The sequence below is a fragment of the Pristiophorus japonicus genome, chromosome 14 (genome assembly GCF_044704955.1).
Source record: "Pristiophorus japonicus isolate sPriJap1 chromosome 14, sPriJap1.hap1, whole genome shotgun sequence".
NCBI lineage: Eukaryota > Metazoa > Chordata > Chondrichthyes > Pristiophoridae > Pristiophorus > Pristiophorus japonicus.
Window position 1 is genome coordinate 30,367,954 of NC_091990.1, and position 15,082 is coordinate 30,383,035.

The window sequence follows — 15,082 nt, forward strand, 5'->3', positions numbered from 1 at the left end:
GGAGTAGGCCATCTAGCCCCTCGAGCCTGCTCCGCCATTCAACAAGATCATGGCTGATCTGGCCGGGCACTCCACTCCATTTACCCGCCCACTCCCCATAACCCTTAATTCCCTTATTGGTTAAGACATAATAAGGGTCTCTATAAATGCAAGTCTTTTCCTTTGTATCTAATGTGGCTTAGGAGGACTCTCCACTAGCGGAAATGTTTGTTTGTGACGCCCACATCCCGATACGAAGAAAAAAAAATCAATTTTTAAATAGTAATGCAGCAACAGCTGCAGGAGCCACTATACTGCCTCTGGGCATGCAGCAGGACTTTCCAAGCTGATCCTTCATCACATCTGATCCTTTGGAACATGCTGCCTAGAAAAGGTGACCAAGAATATGCAGCCATAATTCTATCAGTTCACCTACATTTACAACCCCATAAGAGTCACAGGATACGTTTGGAGAAAATCAAAGTATTTTTAAGGTGCTATTAATAACAGACAGACGATTCCACATTATAAATTCCCTCAATTTCTAACAGTGAATGGACACTGAAGTGATCAAAGTACCTGAAAATCCAGGATCTGAATTTTTCTTTTTTTTCTTTCGTTCCCATCGCTCTGCATCATCAGCGCTGATTTCCAACAACTTAACTCGTTGATAATCTTCTCCCTTTTCCAGACACTCCTACAAGGTTAAGCAGGAAATACAGATGGAAATCACTGCTTCAGACTCAGGCATTTCCTCACTATATCAAGATCCAAATAAGCAAATCCACAAAGGACAAGAACATGTTGAATTTTACATACGTGTTAAATAATGGATTCATCACACATTGTTATGACAATAAGGCACGATGGGCCAAGTGGCCTTCTGTGCTGTACGATTCCATGATTCTAATTTTAATGTATTCAAAGAGATGGTATCATTGCCTGGTACAAGGTTGCATTCTTCAAACAAACTCAACTGCTGCATTCGGTAGTTACATGCCGCCTCTGTACTCATATCTATCACAAACATCCTGGTGTCTTATGCTGTAATAAGAGACCTTGAACAGATTAAAGCACCCAACTGCACTTCATACTTTGATCACTCGGACATTACCTATCCAATTCCTGTCCTACAAACAAACATTTCCGCTAGTGGAGAGTCCTCCTAAGCCACATTAGATACAAAGGAAAAGACTTGCATTTATAGAGACCCTTATTATGTCTCTCAGAAATGGCGCCAAGAGTTTCACATACAATGAATTTCTTTGAAGTGCAGTGACTGCTATGCAGGCAAATGTGGGAGCCATTTTGTGACTGACCAGTTGATCTGTATTTTTTGGTGATGCAAATCAAAGGAAGAATGTTCACCAGCACGCCACAAAACTCTACGCTTCAAAAATAATGCCATGGAATCTTAACGCCCATCTGGACTGGCAGGTGCAGCCTTAGCTTAATGTCACAACCCAATTTTGACGCCTCTGACAGAATAGCACTCCTCCGCGAATGCACTGGAGCATCAACCTAGATTAATAGCTCAGAGTGGAACATGAACCCACAACCTTCTTACTCAAGAGGAGAGCATCTACCAACTGAGCCAAGCTGACACATAGCCCTGTGTTTCTACTGAGTATAACAATGGTGACTTGCTCTAATTTTTTTTTATAAAACTGTAAACTTTCTCGATATGTTCAAGATTAAAATAAATGCTAAGAGATGGTTTAGTGACTGCTAAAACTGAAAATCTGATAAATTTAATAATTTAATGTTACGTTTCAGAGATAATCAGTGTGTGAAACTGGAGATGATGAGATGATCACCAAAGGCTCCTGTTGATTTGGATTAAAAAAAAAATCTTAATCCTTTGTCTGCTATTTATGAGTCGCGGGTTAACAATATTGCAAATACCTTTTTTTTCTCTTCCACCTTCAGCTCCCACTCCAATCGTGTTCTTTTGGACTCCCAGTTGGCTGGTAGTTTCAGGATCCTGTCCTCCTCAGCTACCGCCTGGTGATTCAATTTCCGAGATTCATTCTGTCAATAAGGAACACCTTTTACTGCCTGGGTCACAAATCCAAGAATTCTCAAGGGAACAAGCACAGTTGTGGAACTTGTGCACCTTTACAATCTATAACAGGATAACTACTTAACGTATTCACAAACTTGGATATGCACTTGAAGTGCCATAACCTACAAGGCTACGGACCAAGAGCTGGAAAGTGGGATTAGGCTGGATAGTTCTTTGTCGGCCGGCACGGAAACGATGGGCCAAAATGGCCTCCTTCCGTGCTGTAAATTTTTATGATTCTATGATTCATACTTAAAAGGCAACCGCGGTCACAATATGATGAGACCGATGACAAATTGAAGCCTGGGCCAATAGCAACAGACTGACACCATCTGTACCACACAATGTCAAATGGTATGACAGTATTATTTAAAATTAATAACTATTAAGCACTAAATGCTGGTCCTCTTGACTCCTGCTGTACACATTAAAATACAACAGTAGGTCAATAAAATAAATAAATTGGACTCCTGACCGGACATTCAGAATACAATTACCATTGTGGGATTTAAAGTTGGGGAACTGATTGAAGGTTATTTGGAGCCAATGGCCCACTGTTGTATGATCTCCAGTTCTCTCCTGGGACCTCTTGATTTTAAAAGGCCAGAGTGTGATTAATCCAGCAGCATTTGACCTCACAGAGTGATGCTCTGAAGCACAGAAATAACCAGCTTAATGAGGAGTCCAAACAACAACAACTTGCATTTATATAGCGCCTTTAACATAGTGAAACGTCCCAAGGCGCTTCACAGGAGTATTACGCGATAGAAATTTGACACCAAGCCGCATAAGTAGAAATCAGTGCAGGTGACTAAAAGCTTGGTTAAAGAGGGAGGTTTTAAGAAGCATCTTGAAGAAGGAAACAGAGGGAGAGAGGCGGAGAGGTTTAGGCTGGGCGATCCAGAGTTTGGGGCCTAGGCAACAGAAGGCACGGCCACCAATGGATGAGCAATTATAATCAGGCCAAAAAATAGAGGAGCGCAGACATCTCGGGGGGAGTTGTGGGGCTGGAGGAGATTACAGAATAGGGAGGGGTGAGGCCGTGGAGGGATTTGAAAATAAGGATGAGAATTTTGAAATTGAGGAGTTGCTTAACTGGAAGCCAATGTAGGTCAGCGAGTGCAGGGGTGATGTGAGCGGGACTTGGTGCGAGTTAGGACCCGGGCAGCTGAGTTTTGGATCACCTCTAGTTTTACGTCGGGTAGAATGTGGGAGGCCAGCCAGGAGTGCGTTGGAATAGTCAAGTCTAGAGGTAACAAAGGCTTGGATGAGGGCTTCAGCAGCGGATGAGCTGAGGCAAGAGCGGAGACGGGTGATGTTATATAGGTGGAAATAGGCGGTTTTGGTTATGCTGCAGATATGTGGTCGAAAGTTCAAACAACTTATTGAACTTTCAAGCTTACAAAGATTGCATCACCCCAACAATGGCTTGGCAAGAGTAAACTGATAAATTTGTACAAGCCCCTTGTTGATGGCACAAAGGATTTAGAACTGCAGTTATATTACTAAAAAAGACCCCAAGACATTTGAGTTACTGGCAACAATCCCGTAGCCTTCCCAATTCCAGCAAAAATCCACCGTAGTGCAGATCATTGAAGAAAATCTCATGTCTATAACTATCTACAATATGCTGTGCTAAATGTAAATCAGCAACTGCAATGAAGTAAATTATAATTTTAACAAGTTAAAGAGAATGGTTAAAATGGTCCAATATCACTTGGTTCAGATCAAAACAGGAATTTGGGTATAAAATTGACCATTCATCAGGAGGTTTCTCTTACTGGCTGCGCACGTTGGATTGCTAACCATACGGCCTATTGGTCACTTTTCCCACTAGAGCATCGCCTACTTTGAGTGAAACAAACAAGGCATTTAACATAAAATAGCCATCCATTTCTCACCCGCTGAAGATGGAGATCTCGGAATCTCTTCAGTCGTTCTTCCCGTTTCTGTGCTGCTGAGGTCACAGACTCTCCACTGCTGCAAGGGACGTCCTGTGCCTGTAAATATTCAAAGAAAACGAAGTTCTGACACACAAGTTCAAGTTTCCAAATGTGGTTTAATGCAGAGGAAAACTTGGATTAGACAGGCAACTCGATGTGCTCACTGAAGTAAGGTGCTACAGATCCCAGGTGCTGAGTGAAGGAAGGGAAGTCAAGAGATGTGACTACAAGCCAAGGCAAAGAGAAGATAGGTTTACAGAAAGAGTTAGAAAGGAGGGCTCAGGTGGCTGCGGGCTTTGTCACTAATTAGGGGGCGGGTCCACAGAACGTCAGGGTTGGAGGACTGAAATGTAAGACTGTGTAAGGTTTCAGAGATAGGGAGCAATGAGGCTGTGGAAAGTACCCTTTTAATGGTGCAATAATTCTTAATTACTGCCAATCTCTCTGGCACTGAAAAATTTATTTTACAAGTGTGCAGTCTAATTCCTTCAGCTTTTAGTTGTTGGGGATTTTTAATATAATTTTTTAAAACTTTTTCTTTCTATCTCTTTTTTCTCTCTCTCAATTCAATCTTTCTTTCCCTCTCTATTTGCTTTCTGCATCTGATTTAACATTGAATTCACTAATCTAATTTACACATCCTGGTTCAGATTCTGCGCTGTTCATTAACAATTCTTCAATCGGATTAATTAAGGAGATACACAGTTGCTTTCCCTGTTCACACAGGTCCCAGATGTCCTATTGAGGTCACTGTGCCATTTTGACCTCCCACTTAACCTCAACTTGCTGTGTAAAAGCTCATGGAAATTAAATGGACAAGTGGGCACCATTCATTCTCCGGCTGCAGTAAATTCTGGACCCCGCCACAAACTCAAGTTTTCTCGTCACCGTTGCTAGCCCCCTCCTTGGCCACTGTTTCTGGCTGAACCAGAATGATCGCAAATATGGCATCCTATTTGACTTCAGCTTCCGACCCCAAATACTTTCCATCACAAAGATCTACTTCCGTAACATCACCCATCTCCGCCCTGCCTCAGCTTATCTGTTGCTGAAACTCTCATCCATGCCGTTGTTACTTCCAGATTGACTATTCCAAAGTTCTCCTGACCTCCACAAACTTAAGCTCCTTCAAAGCTCTGTTGCCTGCATTCTAACCCACACCAAGTCTCGCTCATCCATCATCGCTGTGCTCACTGATCTACATTTCCTCCAGCCCCACAACTCTCCAAGAACAGTGCGTTCCTCTAACTCTGGCCTCTTGTGCACTCCCTTCGACCCACCATTGACTGTCGTGCCTTTAAGTATTTAAGTCTTACTCTCTGGAATTGCCTCCCCCTCCCCAACCAAAACCTTTGTTTCTGCGCATCACTCTCCTAATTTAAGACACTCTTTAAAACCATGCGTTTGGTCACGTCCTAATATCTCCTTCTTTGACTCGCTTTCAATTTTAGTCTGATTACTCTCCTATTAAATATCTTGGAGGCTGAAAGGATTTAATTAAGGTGTATAAAATGATATGGTGCTTAGTTAGAGTGGATAGCAAGGACCTATTTCCCTTTGCAGAGATTTAAAGTAATTGGTAGAAGGATAAGAAGGTAGTTGAGGAAACATTTTTTTTCACCCAGAGGGTGGTGGGGGTCTGGTACTCACTGCTTGAAAGGGCAATGGAGGCAGAAACCCATATCGCATTTAAAAAGTACTTGGATATACACTTGTAGTGCCGTAACCTGCAAGGCCATGGATCAAGAGCTGGAGAGCGGGATTAGGCCAGATAGCTCTTTTTCGGCTGGCAGACACGATGGGCTGAATGGCCTCTTTCTGTGCCGTAAATTTCTGTGATTCTTGGGACATTTTACTACATTAAAGGCGCTATACAAATGCAAGTTGTTGTTGTGCAGTATGCAAAGGGGGGGGGGGCGGTTTCAGAGAAGGACCATTACAGGCAGTGAATCTTAATTCCATTATCAGAGGAGCATTCGTGGCCTGAAGGAAGCATCTTTACCAGCGATCCTGGTGTAAACTAACGAATATCTGTCATTTACAGGGATAGCCAAGCAGATTTTATTCTGTATCCAGTATCAACTCGGTTACTTTACTGGGTACTCAATCAATTTCAACTTTTTCTCTGTCACATACAAGTGATCAGCATTGCCTCAGCATGAATTAGCTTGTTATTGTCCGATCGCTCTCTCTGTGGGATCAGAGGGTAAACTGAGCATTTTAAACCATGCCCCAGTAATGAGTTATTACTTTAAACTCTACCCCTGCCACCGGAGTCTGACTCCCCAGGGCTCAGACTGTGTGGGCTGAGTTTGTCCCTCCCGTCGCCCCAAGGCCTCCTCTTCCGCCATCCTCACCTCACCAGCCGCCGCCATCTTTTCGCTCCCTCCTCCCGCCGGCGGAAGTGACGCCACAAACAGGCGTGGCGAACCGCCTGCGTCATCGGCGCGCGCGACGGGCTGACGTCACTGGGCGGGTGCCGCTTGGTTGCCATGGCAATGCGGCCGGCGCCTCAGGTGCGGGAGGCCCGCTCTCTCCTGTCCCAGCTTCGGGCTCCGTGATCGGGTGGCGGAGGGGAACGGCCCGCGACACAGAGAAAGAACACAGAACTTGCATTTATATAGCGCCTTTCACCACCAGCCGACGTCCCAAAGCGCTTTACAGCCAACGAAGCACTTTTGGAGTGTAGCCACTGTTGTAATGTAGGAAACGCAGCAGGCAATTTGTGCACAGCAAGCTCCCACAAACAGCACTACGATAATGACCAGATAATCTTATTCCATTATCATAGGAACCCATCTGGCTTGAAGGAAGCAGCTTTTCTCCCTATCCTCTTGCCAACAGGAATATCTGTAATGTAGATTGAATCTGCAACAGATTTTATTCTACATCCAATAACTCCCCTGCTCTTCTAAGAAATAGTGCCATGGGATCTTTTACATCCACCTGAGGGAGCAGACGGGCCTCATCCGAAAGATGGCACCTCCGACAGTGCAGCACTCCTTCAATACTGCACTGGAGTGTCAGTCTGCATTTATGTGCTCAACTCTCTGGAGTGGGACTTCTAAAAAATTCGTTCACAGGACGTCCCTGGCAAGGCCAGCATTTATTGCCCATCCCTAATTGTCCTTGAGAAGATGGTGGTGAGCCGCTGCAGTCTGTGTGGTGATGATACACCAATTAAACCCGCAACCTTCTGACTCAGAGGTGAGAGTGCTACCCACTGAGCCACAGCTGGCACCTATCACAGTCCGAGACCCGGGGAGTCAGTGCTGCCGCCAGTGTCCGGGGGGCAGAGTTTAAAGAGCTCAGGTCCCCACCGACCCAGTGTGGCAGGTCCTTCCACCCAAAGGCGGGATATGCAACAGTTAACAATCTACAGAGCTCCGCATTGAATGAATTACTTCACACCAATCATGAGTCATGGACACTGGCCGCTTCATTCTGAACCATATATATATGCTCCCTATAAATTATTAAAAGCTGAGCAGTAGCTTCAAAGTCATTGCACCACCAAAAAAGCTCACTAATGGGAAAACTGCCCTGCATACAGCCCGTGAAGTGAAAATATGTAGTTAGATTGAGAGTGCGTTGGGACAACTTAAACTGCAGGGATAACTAAAAGTATAGTCAAAAGCTTGTTTGCAGTAGTGATGATCTGAAAAACATCTGAAGGGAGATTTGAGTTAGCTTTCCCCTTCTAAGGATTACTGTAATTCTGATTTTCAAACCAAAACTTATTCTTGAAGAAACCAGACTGATTCCCAGGATGGTGGGACTGACATATCAAGAAAGACTGGATCAACTGGGCTTGTATTCACTGGAGTTCAGAAGAATGAGAGGGGATCTCATAGAAACGTTTAAAATTCTGACGGGTTTAGACAGGTTAGATGCAGGAAGAATGTTCCCAATGTTGGGGAAGTCCAGAACCAGGGGGTCACAGTCTTAAGGATAAGGACTGAGATGAGGAGAAACTTCTTCACCCAGAGAGTGGTGAACCTGTGGAATTCTCTACCACAGAAAGTTGTTGAGGCCAATTCACTAAATATATTCAAAAAGGAGTTAGATATAGTCCTTACTACTAGGGGGATCAAGGGGTTTGGCGAGAAAGCAGGAATGGGGTACTGAGGTTGCATGTTCAGCCATGAACTCATTGAATGGCGGTGCAGGCTCGAAGGGCCGAATGGCCTACTCCTGCACCTATTTTCTATGTTTCAATGTTTCTATGTTTCTATAGAAATCTTAAATATGAAAATAAAGTAGTTGTACAGACTTGGCCTGCTAATATAATTCAAATGCTCTCCATTAAGGCAATCAAAGATGAAATTACTTGGAATATTCTGTACAAACAACTTAGCTTAGATTTTCCATTTGAACAGAATTGGAGCTCATCTTTGGGATTGCAGGACTTCTGCCCACTTTTAAGATACATCCTCTGATCCCTGATGATTTTCTGGCCATAGGGTCTGTGACAAAAATTTACTCCTCTGTCTATGTTGAGTTTTTAACTTTTTAATTTTATATAGCTGGAAACAGCCTGCAGAAGATTAACAGCTAAAGGTCACACAAAATAATTTTCAATTGAAAGCCATCAGTTCAGGTCAGACGAGATCGCCCATTACATGCAGCCATGGTAACAGTTCAGACCCAGCTATCTTCCTGGTCTCTATGGCTCAGCTGCTGTATCTCGAGCCATTGGAGCAATCCACATATGGAGGGAAACTTTAACCCCAAATAACGGGTGGGTTTGGGTCAGGTATTTTAAAGTTTAATTTGTATTAATTGCCGGTTTTAGTGTCCCCCCTCCCCTTTTATAGGGGGCACCTGAAAAAATTATGATTTTAGTGCCCAAAAAACAAAAAAAAAATACAAAAAAAAAACCCCCAAAAAAGGGCCTTAAAATGTTTGGAGTGTCCCCCAGATTGGGGGGCACTTGATTTAATGTTTATTTTGTCCTATCAAAAGAGTTGTCTGGAGGGGCAAGTTCATTTTTAAAATCTTGGCGTGAGCACAGCTTTGTACTGAGTCTAGAGTTTTGTAAAAAATCATCCTCTAGAAATGATTATCTATATTTGATCATTACTCCACCAGGAGATTCTTAATAATGGGAAGTGAAATTGGGTAGAATGATCTTTACCATCTTCTTCGTTATTTGGAGGAACAACAGAATACAAAAAATGAAAATGATCAGATTACAAAATGCGAAGAATGGGGGATTATTATTGGATAAAAAGTTGAAGGGAAAAAATGACTGGGCTGTGGGCAAAGAACAGGGAAGTGGGACTAATTGAATAGTTATTTCAAACAGCAGGCACAAGCATGATGGGCCGAATGGCCTCCTGTGCTGTATCATTCTATGATTCTACCCGCCCTACAATTTTGTCTGCTCCCTTGTCTCACCTTCCTTTCCTGGTGCGTATTAGAATTATTACTGGTAGATGGTGCTTAATTACCTAAAGAGTAATTGAAGAAATCTTTGTTACCCATTAGTCACCTTCCTGATATTCAACTGTGTGTTTTTGAATCTGAAAGACTGTAGTTTCCCAGAAACCAGCTCTAATTCTCATTGTCTAAGTGGAAGCAAATCCCACAGAGGGAACAAAATTAATCCCATTAAACCAATCTTCTGCAGAATTCCCTCGTGGCAGCTTTGGCTGCATTCACATACATCTCACAGACAGTAAGGCCCTGATAAAATAGTGCCATGGGTAGAAGCTGCTGATGGATTCTCTGACAGTTTTAAAAGCTATCACTCACATACTTAAAACCCATTCAAAAGATCAGGTTGACAAATATTGATAAATGATTTCCCGGCATTATGTTGAATGGCATACCAGTGTATCGCCACAACTGGCTTCCACATTTAACACTCCCATCACTCTTTGTTTAAAATCCAGGGTTCAAGGGCATAACTCGTGCATCTATACAATCTGCCATATGTGCTGGTTCTGTAATACTCTTACAATTCTTCCTGCAGAATATTGAAGTTTTCAGTAATAAAGCAGAAGCATAGTTGAAAGGTAGGAGAGACTGACATGGTGTGTGAAGACTTTGTTTCAACAATTGATTGTGCCTTACAAATCCAGTCAATTTGTGGATAAGAGCAAGATAATTTATATGATTATTTGGATTTTCAAAAAGAATTACATCAGATCTGACATAAACTGCTTTTAGAATGGGTTGTACCTTGTGGGATTCAAGGGGAATATGAAATAGGACACACAAATGATAGCCAATTGGTAGAGAAGTATGGTTATAAAATAACACTTCTAACATTTTGGCGCAGTGACTACTGGAGTTGGGAATTTAAGTGTACTGATATAAAATTGTGTGGATGGCTCATTGTGTTATGAAGATGGAAGTTATTAAAAATGATTTAGAGAGGCTAAACACATGAGAAGATTACTGGCAAATCACATGTTTGTATCATTTAATAACAAAAGTATTAACTATAGCTACACAAGGAGGTGTAACTTTAAAGGAGTCAGGGTGTAAGGAGCAGAACCCACATAGACTGCAGCAGTTCACCAGCGGCTTCTCGAAGACAATTAGGGACCGGTAATAAATACTGGTCTTACCAGCGCACCCACATCTCGTGAATAAATAAAAATAAATCCAACATCCCAACATATGAGACTGGAAGTGACTGGCTAGAACTTTTTCAGCTAAAGATCTGGATTATAGAGGAATGATCTGGAAGGGCCAAAGGGCATTCATTTTCCTGAATTTATTATGGTCTTAAGTATTCCCTGATCTGGAAGTAGGCCTGAGCAAATGGATAGAGGAACTAATACTGATAATTAAGTTGAATGATATAAATAAACTGGAAAATGACTAGTTCTGTTATTTAAAAATGTTGATTTTGTTAACCTTTTGTTTTGATGTAGCCCTTTGTTGAATAGTCTTAAGTACATGAAGCTCCAGTTATTGAGCTGATGGAAAGTCAATGTCATACTTGTACTGTGAGGATTGCCCAAAGGAAATTAAGGATGGGCTGTAAACAGGAAATCCAGTTCTTCTAAGTTCTGTGCATATTCTAATCTAGGAATCAATTTCAGCTGATCTGACAGCTTATTTTTAAGGTAGTACATGTGATGCGCATTTAATGTGAAATGCTACCTCTTCATTTTGTTACTGCCTAGCCACAGTTTCCTTGGCGTGACCTTGCTCGACATTGCCTTGAATATCATACCAGGTCAGTTAGAAATTATAGGTATGATAAGATTACGCTTCATGTTTTAATTTTATTTATCACATACAACACTGGAATGAAATATCTTCTCTGCATAACAGATATACTGTAATACATTGTTACTTCATTCAAGGATTGTTCAATAGAGAACTGGATAAGCATTTACAATACAGGTTGAACCTCCATTGTCCGGGACTCCCTTATCCAGCATCACCCCTCGTCCGGCACCATTCCTGGCCATCGGGTGGCGCATGCGCAGAACTCTGACATGAACAAATTGAAGTCCTTCCTCGCTGCTGACTCGCGCAATCGCTGGCCTGACCCCGCGATCCCCCCCCACCCTATGATCTCTCTGCCACACTCCCAGCCCTAAGCCAGCCAGCTCCGATATCCCCATGCTCAGTACCTGTGCCATCCAATTTAATGTGACCGCCCCTCAACTGGCAAAATCCCTTATCCAGCACTGACCAGGTCCAGAAGTTGCCGGATAAGCGAGGTTCAACCTGTACATTAATCTTCATAGAACAGCACACCTGCCATGCCAGAAAGCCAGAAAATTGACCCAAAAAGTTGGCACAGCCTCAAACAACTGACAACTCAAAACAGCCCTGAAAGTGCGGTGGGGCACAAGTTTGTCAGATCTTAAGCTGCAGCTATACCAAATATTCTATCACTTTTGTTAAAGGATGGCGGGGAGGGACTTAAAAAGTACATAAAAGCATAGTTTAAAGCAGTGGTGAGTTCAATAACAATGACTACACTCCAAAAGTACTTTACTGGCTGTAAAGCGCTTTGAGACATTCGATGGTCGTGAAAGGCGCTATATAAATGCAAGTCTTGTTATTGAAAGCATGGGATTTCTATTCTAGTGGGGTCTGCCCGTAACAAAAAATGTAATTTTTGACACATTATTTGATGCATTATCTTATATTTTGGAGGCTACTTTAATTCTGAATTCAAGCCAAAAGAAATTCAGGAAGAATTAGATATTTTAGATATGAAAATAGTAGTTGTAGCAACTCAAGCACAACTTTACAGGGTATAATTCCTCTATTGCATTATGTTAATTTGTGAACTCAAACCTATTGTAACATGCTCCACCATACTGCATTCTATATTCACAAGCCAAAGTAGGCTCATTATCACATCTTTCCCTGTCTCAGGTCTACATGGCAGCCCAGAGACAGGCAGGGGATAACCTGGATTGAGAGGAGGCTGATTTATCTAAGCAATTGCTCTTTTTAATAATTCAGAAATAAGTGTATATAACTGAGACAAAATCTTACATTTTGAGTTCTGATTTAAAAAGTACACCCAAATATTAACCTGCCCTTTTATCTTTTAGATGCTGATCAACTTGCAGTGTATTTCAAATATTTTCAATTTGTAAAATCTTAAAACACACCGAGCTAGAAATGACTGTTGACGGTGATTGTGGACGAATTACCCTGAGTAATCCCCTACCCTGGGTACTGCAGGGTAACAAAGGGACCTCCACTACCAGTGAGTAAAGACATTGAAAATGACTTTCAAAGTTACAAGTCATGCCCAGGTGCCGGACTCTCACACAAGCAAGCTAATGGTCTACATCACAACCATTGTGGTACACGGTTGTAAAATCCTAAATATGGAATCTCCGTGTAATATTTTAAATTCCAAACCCTGGAAATTCCACAGACACTGACACAAATAAAGCCAGTTAATGCATTTACACCAGGGAACATCCTTTTTTTTCCCCAAGATACAATTACATTTATTATTGGCTGAGAGACTAAGTCAGTACAGGCAGTGACTGTGGCTACAAATGAATCGAGGTACTGAATCCACTCCTGGAAATGATCTGCGGAGCGTCGCCAGATTCTTCTAATGACAGTTCAGTTTGTAGGAACAATACCCCCGCCTCCCCCGCCCCCAGCTGCAACCAGCCATGAAGAACATGAGCCTTCAGATAATACAACAGCAAGTTAAGCCCTAGAAAGTTCCTTTGAGGATTTTTTTTTTTAAAAGCTGCATTTTCGTAGTTTATTTATGGTACATAAATTCTTTGGGGACAAACGCTTAAGAAACATGCTCTAGCTGAAACTCCCGAAAGCCATTAGCTCATCTTAAAACTTTTCTGTCTCCATATGCAACCAGAAAATAGTTCTGACAGGCTCCAGTCCCACTCTCCAACCTATTTGGTTCTGACAGCCTCCTGGCCTGCCTTACAACTGATTTGATTGGTTGATACTGAGAATCTCTGAACATAAGTGAATAAAGCTGACTTTTCTTATGAAATGCTAATAAGCTGTTACATGGGTTCTATGTATTGTCCATGTACATTAAATGTATAGTGACAATGGTGCGCCACAAGGGGCACTGTGGTGGGAGACCCGAAAGTACCTGCGAGACAGAGTATAAAAGGCTGCCCATTGATAGGTCCTTACTATACAGTATAAATGCACATGAGGCCCATGCTTGAGAGAAGGTCAGTCTGTGACCTGTCCTTTATTCCTTAGCACTCCAAGTGACGAAGGTGGGTGGAGCTTCCCCTTTTGTACCTGAAGGCCCAGGTTAGGAGTGTCTCCCACCTAGTGGTCATTGTTCTCACAGTGTACAACTTAGGTCAGATTATACATGGGTTACAATGCTGGTTGAATACATGGCACCTACCTCCTGAGGGGAGTTACACAATAAAGGACCAAGGTCACAGCAGTTACTACAACACCAGACTGTGTGGAGTCAGTGATTTGAGTGCTACATACATCACAAATTGGCAATGAGCTCTTCACGCAACCATGGCTACTTTGGGCACGCTAAAGGATTTCACAGAGGGTAATGACTGGGATGCCTTTATGGAGATAAGGCTCGAGTACTATTTTATAGCAAATGACCTGACGGGGGACACGAACGCACTGATAGAGAAGCGTAAGGCGATATTGCTGTCCAGTTGTGGTGATGAGGTTTACCGCCTCGTCAGGGATTTGCTGGCACCCGCGAGCACCAAGGACAAGTCATATGAGCAGCTGATTGAAATCATTCGTAACCAACTGAAACCAAAGGAGAGCATCCTCACGGCCAGGCACAAATTCTACCACCTCTGCAGACCTGAGGGCCAGGATGTGACAAAATATGCTGCGGACATCAGGAGACTTGTGGCGCCATGCGATTTTGGCACACACCTTAACGAGGCGTTGCGAGACGTCTTTGTTATGGGGATTGGCCATGAGGGTCTCCTTCACAAGCTGCTATCTACTGAATCTAGAGTCAGCCTGCAGCAAGCCATCAACATCAGCCGGGCATTTATGACCTCGACTTGCAGCACCAAGCAGATGATCCACACGGTCACGAACCAGTACTATTCACAGGATAGCACTCATCACGGACAAAACTGCAGAACGTGGCTCTGCCCAGGGCAGAGAGCACGGACCTCAGGGTCCTGGAACTCAGAGTCTGCTGAGGAGGGCTAATCGAGTAGCACCATGCTGGCGCTGCGGAGGAAGCCATGGGGCTCACCAGTGCAGGTTTGCGGAGTATACGTGCAATACCTGCCACACGAAAGGCCACCTTTAGCGTATGTGCAAAAGAAACATGACTCACCATGTGGCTGAGGAGATGGTAGATGGTCTGCTATCCAGCGAGGAGCATTGCGGTTTGGCTCGACGGGCATCCCAGCCCCAGGTAGAAGAAGATGATGCGTTTGGACTGTATACGTGTACCGACGATTCGGCCCCAGTGATTATGGAAGTCAAGATTAACGGAGTCCCAGTGAGTATGGAAGTGGACACGGGCTTGGGTCAGTTGCTGATGAGTCAGGAAACTTTTGATAAACTGTGAATCAACCCAGCTGCACGACCCAAACTGGCCCCGGTCACGGCGAAGCTGCGTACCTACACCAAGGAACTGATACCTGTTCTTGGCAGA

General features: G+C 43.1%; 1 protein-coding gene across 2 annotated transcripts in view; it reads right to left on the minus strand.

The window, feature by feature from the left end:
* Positions 1 to 14,817, minus strand: part of syf2 (SYF2 pre-mRNA-splicing factor) — a 28,414-nt gene extending 13,597 nt beyond the window's left edge. The window contains exons 1-4 of one of the 2 annotated variants that reach the window (XM_070899091.1): positions 14,759 to 14,817; positions 3,946 to 4,044; positions 1,885 to 2,010; positions 559 to 676 (exon numbers count right to left, since the gene is read on the minus strand). In XM_070899091.1, the coding sequence (XP_070755192.1) occupies positions 559 to 676; positions 1,885 to 2,010; positions 3,946 to 4,044; positions 14,759 to 14,761 (346 nt within the window). In that variant the 5' untranslated portion in view covers positions 14,762 to 14,817. Of the gene's footprint in view, positions 1 to 558; positions 677 to 1,884; positions 2,011 to 3,945; positions 4,045 to 6,344; positions 6,421 to 14,758 lie in introns of those variants that run through there. The other variant, XM_070899090.1, reaches the window with a different exon arrangement.
* Positions 14,818 to 15,082: the final 265 nt, after the last annotated feature.